The sequence below is a fragment of the Manis pentadactyla genome, chromosome 1 (assembly GCF_030020395.1).
Source record: "Manis pentadactyla isolate mManPen7 chromosome 1, mManPen7.hap1, whole genome shotgun sequence".
Lineage (NCBI taxonomy): Eukaryota > Metazoa > Chordata > Mammalia > Pholidota > Manidae > Manis > Manis pentadactyla.
Window position 1 is genome coordinate 234,771,108 of NC_080019.1, and position 24,121 is coordinate 234,795,228.

The window sequence follows — 24,121 nt, forward strand, 5'->3', positions numbered from 1 at the left end:
GGGGCACCTTTTACAGTAACAGTAACAGTTTAAGGGTATCACTTAATGTCTCACTCAACAAGGTTTTCAACTATGCATCCATTTGATATTTTAATCACAAACGCACAATAATTTCAATGACCATTGCCTGCACACTGATAGCCAAACGCTAGTTATCAGAAGTAAGTCGGCCAAGATCACAAATATCACTAAAAATAAATAAATAATATGCAATATCACAAATTATAGATTTCCAATCATTTATATTATTTCTCATTTACATAAGGGAATGAACAGTGGTTCTCAAGCAGGGCAATTTTACCATCACCACCCTAAGCAGGCAGTCTCCAGCAGCGTCTGAAGACATTTTCCATTGTCCCAATTTGAGGGCGGATGTTACTGACCTCATGAGTAGAGGTCACTGCTGCTGAACATGTCATAATGCACAGATGGCCCCTCACAACAAAGAGCCATCTCACCCAAGATGTCAGTAGGGCTAAGGATGAGAGGCCCTAGCAATAAGGAATGAAAATCCAAAAACACTGCCTTTCTATAATCATTACCTTAAAAACTAACAAAATGAATGATTCTACTGGCAAGAATAATGGTCAGAACTCTGAACAATTTTCTTCTTTAATAAAAATAATGTGATAACTTAGTATTTTTCTCTACAAGAAAAGGCATAATACATTAAATATTAAGCTACAGAGAAAACATAAGAAAGCTTGGTAAAACTGAGTACATGAAAAGAGTAAGCAGAAAGATGATGCTACATTACTAGAGAAGAATACTCCTAAATGTATTTAGGAGTATAGTTAAGTATATTTTGTTCGAGTAAATTAATATTAATTGGTAACCTAATAAACACATAAAATCTAGTTCATAAAATTAGTATTCTGCACTTTACAACTCTTCTTTAAATTCATATTTTTAAAAATATACTATGATTATTTAATGATTAACAAAAGACATTAATCATTAAACATTATTTGAAAAGTATTTCCATTTTGTATTTTAGAAATAAATTCCTCTAACTAATCACACAACTCCACAGGAGTAGGCCTATAAATAACTCAAATTACTTAACAAATATTTGAAGGAAAAACATTAAACGTCTTCAACAGACTTCTCCAAAATAAGCTTTGCAGCAATTGTCTATCCTTTAAAAAAAAATTTAATACTGCTGAGACAGAGCAGTCTGATGCAGTTCTCTAAAGGAAAAAGATAAAAAGATGGACTAGTAAGAATTGTGTCTATACCACAAACATACTAGCCAGTTTCCTACATTAGAAAAGGTAACAATAAACTTTTCCATACCTTCACATTTGGCTTTCTTGTTGAAACTCCTCTATACCAACCTAAAATAAAGCAAACAAAAGATATAAAAATCACATTGCCATAATTTTCTGTAGACTTACTATGAGTAGTTTTAGGGAAAAATTAATTAATGCAAAACTTTCTAATACAGGCACACTCATTGTGCCTTTATTAGGAATAGTTTCCTCCAAAAGGAACTGTCTTAAACATAACATTCCCATTTTTCATCATAAAGCACAAAGCCTTTTCAACTGAATAAGACACAAAATTTAGAGAAGACCTCAGAAGAGATGTAATTCAACTCCATGAAAACTCCCTGATGAAATTGTCAAGTGCAGAAAAATGCCTAAATCGAATCTTTTTTGGCGGCAGACGGGGAGTACAGGCCAGACTCTGCTCCAGGGACTCACCCGCTCTCCCGTGCACTAACCTACACTACTCTCATTTCTTGGCTTTCCAGCTGCTAAAGTTCACATCCATGTTTCATTTATTCCCACTCAGCATTCATACACAGCAATAATAATGAAAGTTTCAATTACACAACACAAACAACTTTAGGAGAAAGGAAATGTTATTGTAACCTTCTCTCAATTGCAATCTATTATTTTCAGAGTTTTGCTATAGTTTCTCTACATGGATTTAAGAGGAAACAACTCCAATGAGTAGAAGGGGAAGCCAAGATTTTATTTAAAGGAGGAAGATGAAGAAAATAAAGAGACACTGATAATAGCTAATATTAATGAGTTTATTGTTCTTAATTCAATGTATTGGAATTGAGAGGTTGTGCCATGTATTAACCTTTCAATCTCACCAGAAAGCTATGATGAAAAGAATGAATTTCTCCCTCCCCTGAAATAACAAACAATTAAAAAAGAATTCTTGCTTCTATTTAGTAGAACAGCTGAGATTATAAATTTGAATGACTCAATTTATACCTTCAGAGTATCGGTAATGTCATTTATTTTTTTAAAAAAGTGACAACCTTCCAAGATGATACTTTATAGTATCTTAAAAAACAGAACAGAGATTCTCAAGATGGCGGCATTAGTAGGGTGGCAGAAATCTCCTCCAATAACCGTATGTATTCTGAAAATACAGCAAATACAACTATTCCTAAAAGAGTGACCAGAAGTTACAGTACACGAGCCAGGCTACATCTGCGAGAACCCAACACCTCATGGGAAAGGGTCAGATACAGACCCGTGACCGGGTGGGACCCGAGCACTCCCCCCACCCCAGCTCACCAAGGGGAGGAAAACAATCAGAGTGGGGAGGGAGTGGAAGCACAGGACTGCTAAATAACCAGCCCTAGTGACCTGCACCAGGAGCAGACACACACTGCATGCTGCTCTGGAAATTAGAGGAGCGGGAAAGCAAAATCGAGACTAAGACTGTGAACAGGTTCCCACAGCAGGCTGCCCTGGGACAAAAGAAAAGCAGGCACTTTAAAAGTCTTAAAGGGACAAGGGTTTAACAGGTGGACAGAAGTGTCCTGGCATACTCATTCCAGAAGGCTGGGAACTTTAAGGAACTTCAGGCGCCCTACTCCCTGGGTGGCAATTGCAGCTCCAAAGCCCCTCATGGCGATAAGCAGCCTGTCATTCCTTCCCCACCGCGGGCACTGCAAGCTAACCAGCTGACCTGCCATTGCTGCGGAACAGCCGGGGAGCAGCCCCGCCTACAGCAAACCCACAGCTTAACACAGAGGCTTCTCCCTGCATGCGGCTAACTGGCCCAGACCCAGAGGCTGCTCCCTGTGTGCGGATGACCAGCATAGACAGCAGAGACCGGCAGAGAGTCCAGGAGGCACAAAGGGGCTTTGTTCTCATGGCAGAACACATGCCACTCTCCTGCAACACCCGCCAGTGCCCTAGGCCATCCCAAGGGTTGCCCCACCCACAGCAGCTCAGGGGATTAAGCCAGAAGCTGCTCCCTGTGTGCAGTTGACCAGCACAGACAGCAGAGATGGGCACAGGGTACGGGAAGCACGAAGGGGCTCTGATCTCGCGGAAGAACACACGCCACTGGCCTGCGACCCCCGCGAGTGCCCTAGGCCATCCCAAGGGCCACCCCTCCCATGACGGCTCAGGGGATTAACCCAGAGGCTGCTCCCTGCATAAGGTTGACCAGCACAGACAGCGGAGATGGGCGCAGAGACCAGGAGGCACAAAGGGGCTTTGCTGTTGCAGCAGAACATGCACTGCTGGGCTGCGAACACCGCCATTGCCCTAGGCAATCTCGAAGGCCACCCTGCCCATGGCAGGTTAGGGGATTAACCCAGCGGCTCCTCCTTGTGTGCAGTTAACTGGCACAGACAACAGAGACAGGCAAGGTGTCTGGCAAGCAGGAAGGGACTTTGTTCTCCCAGCTGACACATGCACCACTCACCGGCAACCACTCCCATCGCCATGAAAACATAGAAGACCCTTGTTCAGTCCAAAATCCCTCAAACACCAGAGAGAGGGCTTGGTGAGACTGAAATCACCAATCTTTCTGAATAAGAACTCAAAATAAAAGTCACAACCATGCTGATGGAGCTACAGAGAAACATTCAAGAGCTAAGGGATGAATTCAGGAAGGAGATAACAGAAATAAAACAAACAATGGAAGGATTTAAGAGCAGACAGGATGAGGTGGAAGAGACTGTTAATGGAATAGAAATCAGAGAACAGGAATACAGAGAAGCTGAGGCAGAGGGAGATAAAAGGATCTCTAGGAATGAAAGGATATTAAGAGAACTGAGTGACCAATCCAAACAGAACAATATCCGCATTATAGGGGTACCAGAAAAAGAAGAGAGAGAAAAAGGGATAGAAAGTGTCTTTGAAGAAATAATTGCTGAAAACTTCCCCAATCTGGGGAAGGAGATAGTCTCTCAGACCATGGAAGTCCACAGATCCTCCTACACAAGGGACCCAAAGAGGACAACACCAAGACACATGATAATTAAAATGGCAAAGATCAAAGACAAGGACAGAGTATTAAAAGCAGTCAGAGAGAGAAAAAATATCACCTACAAAGGAAAACCCATCAGGCTATCATCAGATTTCTCAGCAGAAACCATACAGGCCAGAAGAGGATGGCATGATATATTCAATGCAATTAAACAGAAGGGCCTCAAATCAAGAATACTGTATCCAGCAAGATTATCATTTAAATTTGAAGGAGGGATTAAACAATTCCCAGATAAGCAAAAGTTGGGGGAATTTACCTTCCACAAACCATCTCTACAATGTATTTTAAAGGGACTGCTCTAAATGGAAGTATACCTAAGGCTAAATAGCTATCACCAGAGAAAATAAAACCACAGCAAAGAAAGTAGACCAACCAAATACTAACTAAATGCAAAATAAAATCAGCTATACACAAAATCAGTCAAGGGAAATACAAAGAGTATAGAATAAAACACCTAACATACAAAGAGTGGAGGAGGAAGAAAAAGAAGGGAGAGAAATAAAGAATCATCAGACTTTGTTTATAATAGTGTAATAAGTGAGTTAAGTTAGATGGTTAGATAGTAAAGAAGCTGTCCTTGAACTTTGGTAACCATGAATCCAAAGCCTGCAATGGCCATAAGTACATATCTATTGATAATCACCCTAAATGTAAATGGACTGAATACACCAATCAAAAGACACAGAGTAAGAGAACAGATAACAAAGCAAGACCCATGTATATGCTGCTTAAAAGAGACTCACCTCAAACCCAAAGACATGCACAGACTAAAAGTGAAGGGGTGGAAAAAGATATTTTATGTAAAGAATAGGGAGACAAAGCAGATGTTGCAGTACTTGTATCAGACAAAACAGACTTTAAAACAAAGAAATTAACAAGAGACAAAGAAGGACATGACATAATGATAAAGGGGTTAAGTCCAACAAGAGGATATAACCATTATAAATATCTATGCATCCAACACAGGAGCACCTACATATGTGAAACAAATACTAACAGAATTAAAGGAGGAAACAGAATGCAATGTATTCATTTTAGGAGACTTCAACATACCACTCACTCCAAAGGACAGATCCACCAGACAGAAAATAAGTAAGGACACAGAGGCACTGAACAACACATTAGAACAGATGGACCTAACAGACATCTACAGAACTCTACACCCAAAAGCAGCAGGATCACATTCTTCTCAAGTGCACATGGAACATTTTCCAGAAAAGACCACATACTAGGCCACAAAAAGAACCTCAGTAAATTCAAAAAGATTGAAATTCTACCAACCAGCTTCTCAGATCACAAAGGTATAAAACTAGAAATAAATTGTACAAAGAAAATAAAAAGAGTCACAAACACATGGAGGCTTAACAACATGCTCCTAAATAATCAATGGGTCAATGACCAAATTAAAACAGAGATCAAGCAATATACGCAGACAAATGAAAACAATAGCACAATGCCCCAACTTCTATGGGACACAGCGAAGGCAGTTCTAAGAGGAAAGTACATAGCAATCCAAGCATACTTAAAGAAGGAAGAACAATCCCAAATGAATAGTCTAAAGTCACAATTATTGAAACTGGGAAAAGAGGAACAAATGAGGCCCAAAGTCAGCAGAAGGAGGGGCATTATAAAGATCAGAGGAGAAATAAATAAAATTGAGAAGAATAAAACAATAGAAAAAATTAATGAAACTAAGAGCTGGTTCTTTGAGAAAATAAATAAAATAGATAAACCCCTAACCAGACTTATGAAGAGAAAAAGAGAATCTACACATATAAACAGAATCAGAAATGAGAAAGGAAAAGTCACAATGGACACCACAGAAATACAAAGAATTATGAGAGAATACTATGAAAACCTGTTACCTAAAAAAACTGGATAACCTAGAATAAATGGACAACTTTCTAGAAAAATACAGCCTTCCAAGGCTGACCAAGGAAGAAACAGAAAATCTAAACAGACCAATTACCATAAATGAAATTGAATCAGTAATCAAAAAACTACCCAAGAACAAAACCCCCAGACCAGATGGATTCACCACTGAATTTTATCAGACATTTGGAGAAAACAATACCCAATCTCCTTAAACTGTTCTAAAAAATAGAAGAGGAGGGAATACTTCCAAAATCATTCTATGAAGCCAACATCACCCTAGTACCAAAACCAGGCAAAGACACCACAAAAAAAGAAAACTACCAACCAAAATCCCGGATGAACATAGATGCAAAAATACTCAACAAAATTTAGCAAACCTAATTCAAAAATACATCAAGAGGATCATACACCATGATCCAGGGGGATTTATCCCAGGGATGCAAGGATGGTACTACATTAGAAAATCCATCAACATCATCCACATCAACAAAAAGAAGGACAAAAACTACATGATCATCTCCATAGATGCTGAAAAAGCATTCAGCAAAATTCAACATCCATTCATGATAAAAACTCTCAACAAAATGGGTATAGAGGGCAAGTACCTCAACATAATAAAGGCCATATATGACAAACCCACAGCCGACATCATACTTAACAGTGAAAAGATGAAAGCTTTTCCCCAAAGATCTGGAACAAGACAAAGATGCCCACTCTTCCCACTTTTATTCAACATAGTACTGGAGGTCCTCGCCATGGCAATCAGACAACACAAGTGAAATAAAAGGCATCCAGATTGGTAAGGAAGAAACCGAACTGTCACTGTTCACAGATGACATGATATTGTACATAAAACCCCTAAAGAATCCACTCCAAAACTACTAGATCTAATATCTGAATTCAGCAAAGTTGCAGGATACAAAATCAATACACAGAAATCTGTTGCATTACTATGCACTAACGATGAAATACCAGAAAGAAATTGGGAAAAAAATTCCATTCACAATTGCATCAAAAAGAATTAAATAACTAGGAATAAAATTAACCAAGGAAGTGAAAGACCTATACCCTGAAAACTACAACACACTCTTAAGAGAAATTAAAGAGGACACTAATAAATGCAAATTCATCCCATGCGCTTGGCTAGTAAGAATTAATATCAAAATGGCCATCCTGCCTAAAGCAATCTACAGATTCAATGCAATCCCTATCAAAATACCAACAGCATTCTGCAACGAACTGGAACAAATAGTTCTAAAATTCATATGGAACCACAAAAGACCCCGAATAGCCAAAGCAATCCTGAGAAGGAAGAATAAAGCAGGGGTAATTATACTCCCTGACTTCAAGCTCTACTACAAAGCCACAGTAATCAAAACAATTTGGTACTGGCACAAGAACAGAGCCACAGACCAGTGGAAGAGAACAGAGAGTCCAGATATATATGGTCCAAGCATATATGGTCAATTAATATATGATAAAGGAGCCATGGATATACAGTGGGGAAATGACAGCCTCTTCAACAACTGGTGTTGGCAAAATCATACAGCTAGATGTAAGAGAATGAAACTGGATTACTATCTAACTCCATATACAAAAGTAAACTTGAAATGGATCAAAGACCGGAATATAAGTCATGAAACCATAAAACTCTTAGAAGAAAATATAGGCAAAACTCTCTTGAATATAAACATGAGCAACATTTTCATGAATATTATCTCCCCAGGCAAAGGAAGCAAAAGCAAAAATAAACAAGTGGGACTATATCAAACTAAAAAGCTTCTGTACAGCAAAGGATACCATCAGTAGAACAAAAAGGCATCCTATAGTATGGGAGAATATATTCATAAATGACATATCCAGTAAGGGGTTGATATCCAAAATATACAAAGAGCTCCCACACCTGAACAAACAAAAAGCAAAGAATCCAATTAAAAAATGGGCAGAGGATCTGAGCAGACACTTCTCCAGAGAAGAAATCCAGATGGCCAACAGGCACATGAAAAGATGCTCCACATCGCTAGTCATCAGAGAAATGCAAATTAAAGCCACAATGAGATATCACCTCACACCAGTAAGGATGGCCACCATCCAAAAGACAAACAACAAAAATGTTGGTGAGGTTGTGGAGAAAGGGGAACCCTCCTACACTGCTGGTGGGAATGTAAATTAGTTCAACCATAGTTCAACCATGGAAAGCAATACGGAGGCTCCTCTAAGAGCTCAAAATAGAAATACCATTTGACCCAGGAATTCCACTTCCGGGAATTTACCCTAAAAATGCAGCAGCCCAGTTTGAAAAAGACAGATGCACCCCTGTTTATCGCAGCACTATTTACAATAGCCAAGAAATGGAAGCAACCTAAGTGTCCATCAGTAGATGAATGGATAAAGAAGATGTGGTACATATACACAATGGAATATTATTCAGCCATAAGAAGAAAACAAATCCTACCATTTGCAACAATGTAGATGGAGCTAGAAGGTATCATGCTCAGTAAAATAAGCCAGGCGGAGAAAGACAAGTACCAAATGATTTCACTCATCTGTGGAGCATAAGAACAAAGCAAAATTTGTAGGAACAAAACAGCAGCAGACTCACAGAACCCAAGAATGGACTAACAGTTGCCAAAGGGAAAGGGACTGGGGAGGATGGGTGGGAAGGGAGGGATAAGGGTGGGGAAAAAGAAAGGGGGCATTACAATTAGCATGTATAATTTGGGAGGGGGGCACGGGGAGGGCTGTGCAACATAGAGAATACAAGTAGTGATTTTACAGCATCTTACTATGTTGATGGACAGTGTCTATAAAAGGGTTTGTGGGGGAGACTTGGTGATGGGAAGAGTCTAGTAAACATAACGTTCTTCATGTAAATGTAGATTAATGATACCAAAAAATAATAATAATAATACAATTATTTAAAAAAGGTGTGGTATATATACACAATGGAATATTATTCAGCCATAAGAAAAAAACAAATCCTACCATTTGCAACAACATGGATGGAGCTAGAGGGTATTATGCTCCGTGAAATAAGCCAGGCGGAAGAAGACAAGTATCAAATGATTTCACTCATATGTGGAGTATAAGAACAAAGCAAAAACTGAAGGAACAAAACAGCAGCAGACTCACAGAACCCAAGAATGGACTAATGGTTACCAAAGGGAAAGGGACTGGGGAGGGTGGGTGGGAAGGGAGGGAGAAGGGGAAAAAGTGGCCTTACAATTAGCACACATAATGCAGGGGCAGGGGCCCAGGGAAGGTAGTATAGCACAAGTAGTGGTTCTATAGCATCTCATTATGCTGATGGACAGTGACTATAATGGATTATGTGGTGGGGACTTGATAGTGGGGGGAATCTAGTAACCACAATTTTGCTCATGTGATTGTATATTAATGATACCAAATTTTTTTACACAGTATAAAAATAAATTAATAAATAGGGAAAAAAAAAGAAACAGAGCAGAGAATGATATTAGCAGGTATGGCAGAGTAAGGATCCCCAAAAAGCCTCTCCTCAATAAAAGCAATGAGAACACTGGCAGAAACTATAAAGTCAACTTTTTTGGAACTCTGGAGGTAAACCAAAGATACGAAATAATCCAAAGAGTATTCATTCAAGAAATCTGAACCTTGGTAAGAACGATGACCTTTTTAACTTGCCCTAACCCATTTCCTCCCCACAGCCCTATGTTAAACTTGAAAACCAAAAGCCCACGTTCATGGTGAATTGCAGAACACAGGAAATTGAAGACAGAAATAAATGAAGAGATTTACCAGGTTCACAAACTGCAAAACTCAGTATTAAGATGTCAACTGTCCCCAAACTGATCAACAGATTTAATGCAATCCCTATCAAAATACCAGCAAAAGTTTTGGTTGGTACAAATTCTTTCTAAAATTCATATGGAAAAGCAAATGACCATTGGAATAGTCAAGCAATTTTGAAAAGGAAGAAAAAAATCTGAATGAATCACACTACCTGATTTCAAGACAATATAAACCTATCTCAATCAAGACAGTGTGGTACTGACTAAATGATTAATTAAGCAGATTGGAAAATCCAGAAATAAAACCACACATAAATGAACAACTGATTTTCAACGTAAGTGCAAAGGCACTTCAATGGAGAAAGGACAGTCATTTCAACAAATGGTACCGAAACAACTGGATATACATACAAAAAGCAGGAAAAGCAGCCGCAGCTCAACCCACACCTTGTCCTAGATAGAAAATTACCTCAATGTATCATAGATTTGAAGGTAAATCTAAAGTGTAGAACTTGTATAAGAGCAAGAGAAAAACATTTTTGTGAGGGAGGGTTACACAAAGATTTCTTAAGCACATTCCATAAAAGAGTAAGTAACACAATGTTCATAAAAGTTTTACACTTTTGCTTTTCAAAAGACAGTTAAGAAACTAAAGCTATAAAAACTCTTAGAAGAAAACAGTGAAAATCTTCATGATTTGGAATTGGGATTTGACAGTGATTTCTTAGGTGACACCAAAAACAAAGGCAGCAAAAGTAAAAACAGATCAACTGGACTACATCCAAATTAAAGACCTCTGTGCACCAAAAAACACCATCAACAGAGTGAAAAGGCAACCTAGTGCCAATAAAAATCTCAGCAAGTGCTTTTCGGATACTGAAAAACTGATTTTAAAGCTTATCTGGAGAGGCAAAAGACCCTAAACAGGCAGCACAATATTGAAGAACAACAAAGTTGGAGGACTGACACTACCCAACTTCAAGACTTACTATAAGCCTGTAATAACCAAGATAGTATGGTATTGGAAAAAGAACCAAGAGACTAACAGAACAGAACAGAGAGCACAGAAATAGACCCATATAAATACAGTTAAGTGATCTTTATGAGCAAAGGGAATACAATGAAGAAAAGGCAATATAACAGGGAAAAGATAGTCTTTTCAAGAAATAGTGCTGGAGAAGACACATAGACACTGAGAAGGGACTAGTGGTTATCATGGGGGAGGGGTTAGAATGGGGAGAGTGAGGGGGAAAAAGGGGCACAAGAATTCTTAATAATTTTTAATATAAGAATTCATAATATAAGCTGGTCATGGGGATAGTAGTACAGCATGGAGAATACAGCCAATGATTCTGTAACATTTTCCTATGTGGACAGAGAGTAACCACCCTAGCGGGGTGAGAATTTAATAATATGAGTAATTGTTGAACCACTGTATTGTATACTTGAAACCAATGTAAGATTATATATCTACGATACTTCAATTGAAAAAAAGAAAGAAACGTTGCTGGGATACCTGGGCATCCACATGCAAAAAAGTGAACCTAGACACAGACCTTACACCCTTCACAAAGATTAACTCAAAATGGATCATAGACCTAAATGTAAACACAAACTATAAAATCTTTAAAGATAACATAAGAGAAAATCTAGATGACCTTTGGGTATGGAAATGACCTTTGAGATACAACACAAAATGCACAATCCAAAGAAAGAATCCAAAGTCTGGACTTAACTAAAATGTAAAACTTCTGCTCTGCAAAAGACACTGTCAAAAGAATGAGAAGACAAGCCCAAGACCAGGAGAAAATATTTTAAAAAGGACTGTCTTCTCGGGTAAGATTCCTCAAGGGAGTAACAACCTAAGACAGGCACAGTTGCAGGGGGGCCATCAGGTGAGAAACTGGGGATCAACAGAGGTGAGGCTTAGAACCTCACCCCCCGTTTTGAGAGAAATCTTCTGCATCCGTGGATGTTCTGTTGCCCTTGCCTAGCTTGGATTAACACACAGTCTACAGGCACACACCTGATCATCTACATCTGCCCTCTTACAGCATTAAATTATGTTTTCTACCTTTATCTTGCATCTACCTACCACTTCAGCATTTTATTAAAAACAATAATAATAATAATAATAATAATAATAATAATAATAAAGGAGAAATGTGCGATTCACATATAAATCAAGTATAAAAATCAAATGAATAATCATATCTGACTTGATTGTTTATAGTTCATGATGCGTGATCAAAACCGAAAGTTTCTGTGATATGACTGCCCTTGCACTGTTCACCATGTAAGAACTTATCACTATGTAAGAACTTGTTCACCATGTAAGAACCTGTTCGTTATGCTTCAGAAGATTGGAGACTGTTGAGAATTAGGCTTGGGGTTGATGAATGATTGTGCATTGAGTCCCCTATACAGAATTTTATTGTTGTTAACAACCATTTGATCAATAAATATGAGAGATGCCCTCTCAAAAAAAAAAAAAAGGACTGTCTTCTAAAATATACAAAGAACTCTTAAATTTTAACAATAAGAAAACACACTTGATTAAAAAATGGGCTTAAGACCTAAACAGATACCTCATTCCAGAGAGAAGGTATATAAATGGTAAATAAGCACATGAAAAGATTCTCAAGATCATATGTGATTCAGGAATTGCAACACCAAGACACCATTACATAGCTATCAGAATGCCCAAACTCCAAATGCTGACACCAAACGCTGGCGAGGATGTGGGGCAGCAGGAACTCTCACTCTGCTGGGAACACACAGTGGTGCAGCCACTTTGGAAAACAGTTTGGCAGTGTATTGCAAAACTAAACATACTCTTAGCATACAACCCATGAGTCTCACCCCTTAGAATTTATTCAAGTGAGCTGAAAATTTATGTCCTCCCAAAACCTGCACATGGATGTGTATAGCAGCTTTACTCATAACTGCCAAAACCTGGAAGCAACTAAGGTGTCCCTCAGTAGGTGAATGGATAAACAAACTATGGTCCATCCTGATACGGGAACAGTATGCAGTGATAAAAAGAAATGAGCTATCAAGCCACAGAAAGATACGGAGGAACTTTAAATGCATGTTATTAAATGAAAGAAGCCAGTCTGAAAAGACCACATACTGTACAATTCCAGCTACATGACATTCTGGAGAAGTCAAAATCATGAAGACAGTGAAAAGATCAGTGGTCACCAAGGGTTAGGGGGCTGTGCGGATGACGAGGTAGAGAGGATTTTTAAGGCAGCAAAACTGTTCTGTATTATACTACAATGGTGGATACATGTCATTACATTTTTATCCAAACCAACAGAATATACAACACCAGGAGTGAACCTTGGTGTAAGCTATGGACTTTGGGTGATACTGACATGTCAGCACAGGTTCATTTGTAACAAATACACCCACCCAGCTGCAGTTGTTGACAGTGGCAGAGGCTGTGCACCTGTGGGAAAAGAGGCTATATGGGAACTCTCTGTACTTCCTGCTCAGTTTTGTTGTGAACCTAAAACTACTCTAAAAAATAAAGTTGTCTTTTTTTTTAATGCATTTATTGTATGATCCAGCAATCCCACTCCTAGGAATTTACCCAATAGGGAAAAAAGTCCACACTAAAATCCATACCCAATGTTTATAACAACGTTGGTCATAATCTTCAAAAATAAAGCAAATCAAATGTCCATCAACAACCATATGGATAAATAAAATCTGCTTTAAACCTATGTGATAAAATAATACTCAGAACAAGCTACAGATATATGCTACATAAGTGGATTTTAAATGCATTATGCAAAGTGAAAAAGCCAGACACAAAGGCTATATAATGCATTTCATTTATATGACATCCTGGAAAACACAAAACTAGAGAAACAGAAAATAGATCAGTGGTTGCCCAGGCTGGGAAAAGGGAGCCGGGAAGGAAGGCTACCACAGGGAGCAGGATGTTCCATTTGCAGGTGATGGAAATGTTCTGTATCTTGACTATGGTAATGGTTAAAAGATCATATATTTGTCAAAATTCACAAAATTCACAAACTAAACTCCAAAAGGATGATTCTTACAGTGTATGTTATACTTCATAATGTGTCTAAAACACACACACACATGGATAAAATTTCACAACTACCACATTGGTTAGACTTTTATTTTTATCCTAACAATACCAGGTATTGGCAAGAGAACGTAAAGCAATCAAACCCTGCTAGTGAGGGTGAAAATCAAGTCCTCACTTTCAGAAACAATGCAGTATTATCTGCATATTATATGACAATGAAATTCTACTTTCATATATTATCCCTTATACAGTAGCACTGAATGGGAATATTACTGTACTCTAGAGGAATTTTCAGAAATTTTTGAGGTGATCTGAGTTGTCAGAGAAGATACTAAATATTTGTGTCTTTAAAAGCCAAAGATTCTTAGAAGAAAACATAGGCATCAATCTTTATGATCCCGGGTTAAGCAGTGGTTTCATTCACAAGAAACAATGGAAAAAAACAGATAAATCTGACTTCATCAAAATTAAAGGCTTTGTGCTTCAAAGGACACCAAGAAAGTACAAATTATAACCCACAAAGTGTGAGAAAATACTTGCAACTTTTGTAAGTACAAGCTAAGAGACCAGTACCAAGACCATATAAAGAACTCATAGAACTAAATAGAAAGATAAATATCTAATTTTTAATGGATAAAGGATTTAAACATACATTTCTCCAAAGAAGATATTAAAAAGTCCAATAAGGACATGAAAAGAGTTCAACATTATTACTCATTAAGGAAATGCAAATCAAAATGCAGGTACTCACTACCCCAATAAAATGCTACAATAAACAACATACACAATAACAAGTGCTGACAAAGATATGGGGATACTGGAACACTCATACATTACTGACAGTGTTGCAAAATGGTACAGCCCCTTCAGCCAGTTACTCAAATGTTAAAGACAGAACTACCCAGCAATTCCCCTCCTAAATATATAAGCCAAAAAAAATTAAAACAGGTTTTCAAACAACCATTTGCACATAAATGTTCTCAGCCCCACTATTCACAATAGCCCAAAGGTGGATACAACCCAAGTATCCATCAACTGATGAATAACAAACCCTGGAACATGCCTACAATGGAATACCACTCAGCCATAAAAAGGAATTATATTCTCGTACATGCTTCAACACTGATGAACCCTGGAAATACTGTGCTAAGTGAAAGAAGCCAGACACAATTTGTATAACTCCATTTATATGACATGTCCAAAATAGGTAAATCCATACATACAGAAATAGATTAGTGGTCGCCAGGGACAGAGGGTAGGGGAATGTAGGGAGTGTTTGCTAATGGTTACGGGATTTCTTTCAGGTGATGGAAATGGTGATGGCTGCAAAATTCTACATATAGCATAAAAAACAGTAAATTGTACATTTTAAGAGGAAGAATTCTATGGTATGTGAATTATATCTCAATAAAGCTGTTACAAAGGAAAAAACCAGCAGAGTAGCAGCACTAAGTCTGAAAAGGCTGAGAATTACTGCCTTAGAGAATTTCTTGTATATTTGCACTAGGAGACAGTCACAGGAATGCTCTGTTGCATTTAACATATTCACACAAAAGTACTAGTCACATTCTCATACTTTCTCATATTTTATAAAGCCTCAAGGCTACCTTGTTAAATCTGTGTAAGAGATTTTTTTATCTGACTGAAATACCATTCATGTTAACATCTGACTCTCTCTTGCCATACTCAAAATAAAACTATTAATGGTCTAAGTAATGCAAATGCTTCATTATAACCAAAACATTTTGGTGCAAGTGACTACATATCACTTATTTTTTATGCTTTTATAAAATGACAGTGAGAGAATTAACTGGGATGGAAGCACAGAGAGGTTAAGCACCACCTCAAGATTTTACATAAACACTTGATCAGATGACATGTTTACAAAGATCAGCAATTTCTCATCCAATAAACTCTCACAGTGTTACCTATCAAAATGCTGTTTCCTTATGAATGAAACAGAAATATATCTAAGACTGCAATAGAAACTTTTTTTTTTTAGAAACACAAACATTTATTTCTTAGAGTTCTGGAGGCTGGAAGGTGAAAGATCACCATGTAGGCAGATTTGGTCATTGGTGAGGACCCAGGTCCTGGTTCATAGACAACATCTGCTTGCTGTGTCCACACACGGTCGAAGGGGCTGGAAGAGTCTCTCAAGCCTCTATTGCTTCTTATTGGGCGGTGGGGAATCAGAGAGGAAGACTTAGTCTGCTGAACACTAAGTAGTCTCAAAAACACATTATCGTCTCCATGGGATGCCACCACAGAGAGGGTCCAAAGAACTGTGCTCAATGAACTTCAGCCATCACTTCCTTAAAACCAAAACTCTGGCACAAATTTTGCCAGGGGCCATTCTAGAAAAGATTCAGAATAGGTGTGATTTACACTGTGAAATGTCCTTGCCAGTCACCTATGTAAGTGAGGATATACTATCAAAATTAGAGCCAACAGTACTACTACAATTGCTACTGGCAGGGAGGCTGCAAAACAGTGTCAGCAGTGTTAACCCAGAAGAATGAAGCCTCTATATAGATCAGGCCATGTGACAGCCAACAAACAGCAGTCCTTCACAAGGATTCTGGGTGCAAACCAGTCACGCCAGAGTAAGAGTACCAAATGCAGCCCAACCAAAAGCACCTTACAAGAGGTGCAAGCTTTTTATTTCAAAGGTGTAACACACTCTTCACTGACAAAAAGAAAAGAATGCAAATTCAGTTACCCCCACTCCCAATCCCAGCTAACAGCTGCACAGGAAGTAGAAACAGACAACAAGCACAATTTCTTTCTCTTTCCATATCATAATTTAAAATAGTTTATTAGAGTGTCATAGCTCATTATGAAAGGGAGACTTGCATGTAGATCCACTTTAGAGATCATTAAAGTAACAAATTTTTTAATTAAGGGCCAAAAACCATACTACAGTCTTCTAAAAGTACTTTTTTTTCTTGCATATGCCAATAAAAATATGCACAGCCCACCCAATTCTTTATCTTTTTTTCCAACTGCATAATTAATGGGCAGGAAAGGAAGTGCCACCAACTTGTATAAAAGAAAACTTATACAGAGAATTCAGCCCCAAAATGGGAAAACGAAACTATTCCAAATGTCTACTTCCAAAATCCTTTCCATTATTTCACAATAATCTTGTGCATTTATTTGCATAATTTAATACTATTTTAAATCTTCACTTACTGGCAGTAAGTATAAAAAATAACTGGCAATCAATAAATATACATTAAGAAACTGAGATCTTTTACTTCCAAATGAGTTACTGTTCCCTTAAAATTAGTTACTCTGGAAAGCCATAAACAAATTTCAATAATACTGCCATTGATTAAGACAGAGCTGACACTTGAACAACACAGTCTGAACTGCACAGGTCCACTATAAATGGAGTTCTTTTCAATAAATTTTGGAGACATACAACAATTTAAAAAAACATTTTCTTTCCTCTAGCTTACTTTATTGTAAGAACACAGTATATATTATAATACATCTAACATATAAAGTATGTGTTAATTGACTGTTATTTGTAAGGCTTCTAGTCAACAGTAGCCTATCAGTAGCTAAGATTTTGAGGAATCAAAATTTATATGTGGATTTTTTTACTGTGTTGGGGATTGGCACCACTAATCCCTACATTAGTCAAGGGTTTAACTGTATTTTTAAAACTCTTTTAGAATTCAACTATGTACAAAACACTTTTATAAAATTCTGATTGTAGCCCTGACAAAACACTTTGCACCAGGCAAATGGAAACCTGAACAAAAGCATGACACGTGGAGTAAGAGCCCAGAAAGCACCTCTCCTACCCGACACTCAGACACTGTGAGCCCCGAGAAAGGAGAACCACAGCAAAGCGAGCGTCTCATTCACCTTTTTCCCCAGCATCTCAGCACAAATGACAGTCCCTTTATGAGAAGGAGAAAAGGGCTGACACTGAGAGCAACCAATTCGATCTTCCCTGTTGGGACCGCTCAATTCCTACAGGGACAGGCAGGACAAGTCTCCAAGAAGCCCAGCAGAAAGCAGAAGCCCAGAGGCTAAAAAAAGCTGAGCAGAGAGCCACATTACCTGCAGGGGGACAATAATAGCACCGTGACTTTTGAACAGAAAACTATGGAAACCAGAAAGTAATGAAGTAAAACCTTTAAAATGCCAAAAGAAAATATTTAACCTTGAATTCTACAACCAGGGAAAATATCTTTCATAAATGATGACGAATTAAAAACGTCCACATCAACAGAGGCCGAATAAATGTGCAGCAGCAAATGCGCACTACAGTAAATACTGAAAGGGGAGCAGTAGTAAGAAGAAAATGATCCCAGGCGGAACCAGAGAAGCAGAGAGAAAGGAAAAGCATGGAAAGGGGGAAAAATGTGGGCAAACAAGGAACACAGAACACAGACAAATAAGACATGACAACAGTGGTTCAAGAGGCAAAAGACAGGCAAACGCGATTGAATCACTGTACAGTTCATGTACTGTTGGGGGTGGGAAAAGCACAAATTTCAGGTAGACTCTAACAAGTCAAGGACGCATGTTTTCAACTCTAGGGTAACTGCCAAAAGACAAATAAAACACTTTAAAACACTAACAAAAGGAAAATAAATAGGATAATAAAAATGCTAGGTTAGTTTAAGGAAGGCAAGATAGGATAAGTCAAGAAATAAAGATACAAAGACTAAGGTGACAGACTTAAACCTAACAAGATAAAATATCAAATCAAGTGCAAATGGACCAAAATAATCAGATTGTCACACTAAATAAACCATTATGTGCTATTTACAAACATATACACATACACACTAAAACATAAGAATGCATACAAGTAAACATAAGAATGGGTAACTTCCACTTGGCCCCAGAATAATGGCAGCCATCGATCTCTTCAGATGGCCTCCAAAAAGACATACACAGATCAAAAGAGAAGGCAAAAAATAAAGCCATCATTAATCTATGCCTTCAGCATTACTAGGTTTCAGAGAATAGTATGGACTTCAAATGAGTTATGTAGAGAACAACTCTAAATTAAAGAGGGCTAATTCTAGAGCTGCCGCCACATCTCCAAAGGGTGCCTCCCTTCTACTTTCCTATTCCCCCTCTAGATGCAATGCCTATGATTGCCACTTCTTTCTCACACAGACCCTTCAGACTACTCCTTGCACTCTACACACAGGCATACAGTGGTAGAATGAGTATTTTCAGCTGATACAGGCAGCAGAGTATGGAGTAAAGTAGGAACTTTGTCAAAACTAGTCAGGTACACGTAAAATTCTGGGGTAAGCTCAACTGGTCATTCTGTCCTCAGATTTAATAAGCAATGATGGCAGCAGGGATTATAGTGATGACAGCCTTCAATCTCTCTCTCTCTCTCTCTCTCATCACACATCTTTAATTTGTCCTGATTACTTTCTACATCTGGGAATCACTTGCCATCCTGATTACAGCCCTTTAAATTCATCCTGGGGATTATCTTTAAGTCTCTCCTGTCCTATTCTTTATATTTATTGCTTTGTTTTAGAAAAATCCCCTAGTAACTTCTTGAATAGAGTTATGAGAGGAAAACAGAGACCTCTGCATGTCAGAAAGTATCTTTAGTATATGCTCATATTCAGTTATTACTTTGGCTGGGTTATAATATTATAGATTAAAAACCATTATCCATCAACATTTTGAAGACAGAGCTCCACTGTCTTCCAGCTTCCATAGTTAAAATCCAATCCTTTGTATATACCATGCTTTTTCCTGTCTTTGAATGCTTGTTAAATCTTCTTGATCCCAAAATTCTGAAATTTCACACTGACAGGGGTCTATTTTCATTAGTGTTAGGTACTTGTGCTGGGTCCTTTCAGTCTGGAAGCCCATGTCCTTCTAGTCTGGAAAATTTTCCTAGATTATTCATAGCTGATTTCTATCCTTCAGTTTCTCTCTTCTGTGCTTCTGAATCTCCACCAAATAATGCACCTCTTGAAGATGACCTCTAAATTTCTTATCCTCTCTAATTTTCTCTGACTTATACTTTTGTTCTACTTCCTGGGAAATTTCCTCAACTTTATCTTTCAACCCTTCTACTGAGATTTTTATTCCTGCCATCATGTTTTTAATTTCCAAGTGCTTTTTTTGGTTGCCTGAATGTTCCTTTTTTATGGTACCCTCTTCTTGTTCATGAATGCAATGTCTTCTTTTATCTCTTAGGATATTAAAGATAAGGTTGTTTTTTTAAGTTTTCTCCATTGTATGTAGTCTCTTACCCACAAGTTGCTTTTTTCTTCTCCTTTTTCTGTTTTTGGGGGGGTAGGAAGGAAGTTATCTTTCATATTAGAGGCATCCTCAAATATCTTGTATCCTAGATTGTCTGTTCATATTTAAAGGAAAGGAAATAAAAAGTTAACTAGAAGCTCTAAATGCATGGGTAAAGCTTGCTGAGCTCATGGCTCACTGTACAGAGATTAGGCTATCATTTATTGTGGCAACCCTGACCTCAGAGTATCAACTGAGGTCTAGTCAAGGGACAGAAGTCACACCAATGTTCAAACAGGAAAAACTTCAATAAAGGATCATTAAATAGGTAAAAGACAGTAAATAACTAAAATGAAAAAGAAAACTCTACGATATAACTGAGATAACAAATACAAAAAGATATTAACACCTTTTAAGCTAAGGTAAAAGTAAACAAGAAAAAAGCTTAGTAACTTAGAAAAGGGTCCCAAAAGGCTAAGGAAGTGGTGGACTGCTGCAGAAACATGCCATCCGCTGCTGCAGGGAGAGCTGCCAGAGGCTGTTCATCAGAGCCACGGCCACTGCTTGCCACAGGGAATACCAGGGACCAACTGCCTGCGGAGTGGTTTGCCACTGGTACAAACTAAAAACAAGAAGAACCAAGGCCCTTCTTTGTCCTTCAGCGGAGCAGCCTCCCTACAGCGACTTTTAGGCAGAGCCAAACATAGATTCAGCTGCCAAAGGAGAAGCGTGCTTTGCAGAGTCTCCAGCTCCAGCATCTTAAGGAGGGGCTCAGAGGAACTCAGAAGCAATAAATCAGTAACTGGCATAGTCAGCATCTTTAGGTCCCATTCCCATTGCCCACAAGAGAGTCTTCTGGTCTCTTGTTTGGATTGTAAAGGTCTGGCTGCCAAGATTTCAAAAGCCAAGAGTAACATAAAGGTTAGAAGTTTCTGTATGCAATATTCAGTAGGCATGCTGTCATTTAATCCCCCACTTTTTCATATGGAACCTATTTCCTATGGAAGAGTGCATGGAGCCTGCCAATCCACATATGCTCTATTTATCCTCTATCAATAATAAACCTCAAAACTTCTACCAGGATGAAGGAGGAGCAGCCACCAAATGAGATAAAAGTAATGGGGAAGACCTATAAAATTTCATCCTCATTTCCAAAGGTACCTGATGCTATAATTTCCTTTAAGGATCTGTTGTGTAAATAAGATTGGTTCCCATCTACTCCTACTACATGCTTGGGATTCAGCTATCCTGGGTCTGCTAAGTTGTGTTCCCACTCTTCCAATGCCTTGCCAACTTTGTGGGTGTACTGCATTTTTTAAATACCTATATTGCCATTTTTGTAGTGTTTTAGAAAGAAGCAAAATCAAATGCAGATATTCAATATTCCATTATAACCCAGAAGTTCCCAAACATTATTTTCAACATGGTAGCAAATTTTCATCCTTTTAAAGTTCATAGTATTACTCAGAAGGAGCACTCCAAATATTTTTGAAAAAAGCAAAATATTATTAGAACAAATATATAATCTGCCAAAGTGCCTACTCTAAGTACAACATTCATCTAGATGTATATGCTGTAATGTTTGTTTTTAAACTATTCATTAATTTATGGTCACATTTATCATTAAACAAAATCACAAGAAGGTACCAGAACAAATGACACAAAGACATATGTTCTTTTTTGAGTCCTAGTAGTAGCACTCAAACTGTGATGGGAAAATTGTGAGGAACACCATCCAAAGCCGATTTGAATATAAACCATGATTTTCCTGCTAAAAGTTCAGGGAGTATCATTCACTCATCTACTTAAATTTCCATGGAAAAATAGCTGTCTTGCCTATCTTACAGAAAGGGCGTGTGAGGCATCACAAGTTCAGCTCACTGCCATAAAGCACCCACAACACAGCTAGAAATAGAACCCTGGTCTCCCAAGAAGGTCCACTCCATTATCCTCTGCCCAAACCAACAGTATCCTGATGAAGGTACACTAGGAAACAGCAGTGAACAGGAGGGACTTGAGGATATGCGGAGAAGACACAGAGCAGTTTGAGGTGCCTGGGCCATTTGTCAAAGGCCATGTAAGACTTACCTTATCAGCCTCATTCTGACCCCTTGACAAATTTGGTTTCAAATATGTACATCAAACTACAAAAAAAATTATAACACTCCTCTGCTCACCATAGGCCATCCTCAAGACCCAGAGGAGGCAAACGCATACCTATTAAAAACTTCAAACCCTGAGGCTTCTTTCTAAGCCCAGAGTCTCTTACTAATTTAACAAACTCTCATGTAATATTCCATGAATGAAAACTTTCCTGGTGACCAGAAAGTAGTGATTTAAAACTACCTCCATTACTCAAATGTCCAAAAATAGGAAACCCCATAAACACACCTGTTAAGTGTTCATTCATTCACTTAATAAATTAACCTATCAGGAGAAACAGCAAGCCCCACACAGCCCAACAGGCTTTAGAAACAGATCTCAAGAAACAGTGGTTTTTCTAAAACTAGAGTCTCAATTAATTCCAAATAGCTTAATACTCAGGGACAGACAAGCAGAATCCTTTTGCCACATACCAGCTATGTTCTCTTCAACCTCTTACGCATCAGTTTCCTCAACTAAACATGGAAGTAGTGATGTTTCATAAGGTTATTTTGATGATTAACTGAAATAATAAATGCAAAATACCTATTACTATTGCCTAGAACATGGTAAGGAGAGAGCAAATGAGGACTATTAAACTCGTATTTACTTTTAAAAACTAAGTTGTAAGCATAATGGAAAATCTGCCAAAGGCATTTAAAAGTAATAGTGTTAAATACTAGTGTGTAGAAATATATTTCTACATTTTTATTCATGTGTGTGTGCACATGTAGCATGTGGAACTGTATTGCATAAATGGACACTAAGTACTATGATTCAAAATTCTGTGATAATTCCAAACTACCTATTGTTAATTTTCAAAAGAACAGAAAAAGGGTCTTGATAGTTACAAGAAGCCTTTCTTCTTATCAGAAACATGCACCTTTACTATCCACATAACCTCATTAAAACTTAAGTTTTGAAGTGTCGTTAGAAAGTGACAGGGGATATTTACCCAACAAAGTACAACAGAAACTATTAGAAATGGTCTCCCACCCAGGAGTCTTTTATTGTACAATTTTTCAATAACATTACTAATAGAAGCACCTTCTTTCATTTCTGCAAATGTATCAGAAAGTTCACACTCTTCTGATGTTAATAGTGACATAAGTCTGAATATTATAATAAGGCAAGATAAGAAAGGGAAAACAAAATCTAAACAATTGGAAAACTGGCACAAAATAGTCAGTCTTACTGGTTGGAATATGCCTGAAGCCAAAATTAGAAAAGGAAATCAGGAGATTTCTAGATGACCTCCCCTGACTGACTTTGCCTGTTCACTGATATTTACCTTGAGCAGTATGAAACCTAAGTTAATTCATTTCTCCCTCTGCAAACAAAATAATTATGACAATATTTGGATTCATTCTGATTACAGAGACTAAAATAATAAATATTTATATTATTTAGATCCCTTAGAATAAAAGATAATTTTTAAAACTCCAGCTAATTTTAGGAATTGTTTGTTTTAATACCACTGAAAAAGAGAAATCTATTATTAAATATGTGCGAAACTATACTGATAATACAATTCAGGGGAAAAAACAGATTGACACTCTCCAGCTTGATAGTGTCAATGTTCTAACAGAAAAGCCAACACCAGTTTTAGGACTATGTACAGCACGGAAACTGGCAGCTACATCAAGTCAGACTAAGAGAATGACAAAAGAAATGTTCGAGGTAAAGCGAGGGCTGAAATCCACAGGGGGAGTGCATGGCAAGACCCAAAGTCAAAGCCAGCTATTGACCCTGAATCTAGACAGGAAGGCAGAGC

The 24,121-nt window shown here is 37.9% G+C and overlaps 1 protein-coding gene across 7 annotated transcripts in view; it reads right to left on the reverse strand.

The window, feature by feature from the left end:
* DOCK3 (dedicator of cytokinesis 3) overlaps nt 1-24,121 on the reverse strand; it is a 347,773-nt gene that overhangs the window by 230,907 nt on the left and 92,745 nt on the right. For all 7 annotated transcript variants that reach the window (XM_057487070.1, XM_057487065.1, XM_057487062.1 and 4 more), the window contains exon 3: nt 1,297-1,337. In XM_057487070.1, the coding sequence (XP_057343053.1) occupies nt 1,297-1,337 (41 nt within the window). The remainder of the gene's footprint in view (nt 1-1,296; nt 1,338-24,121) is intronic.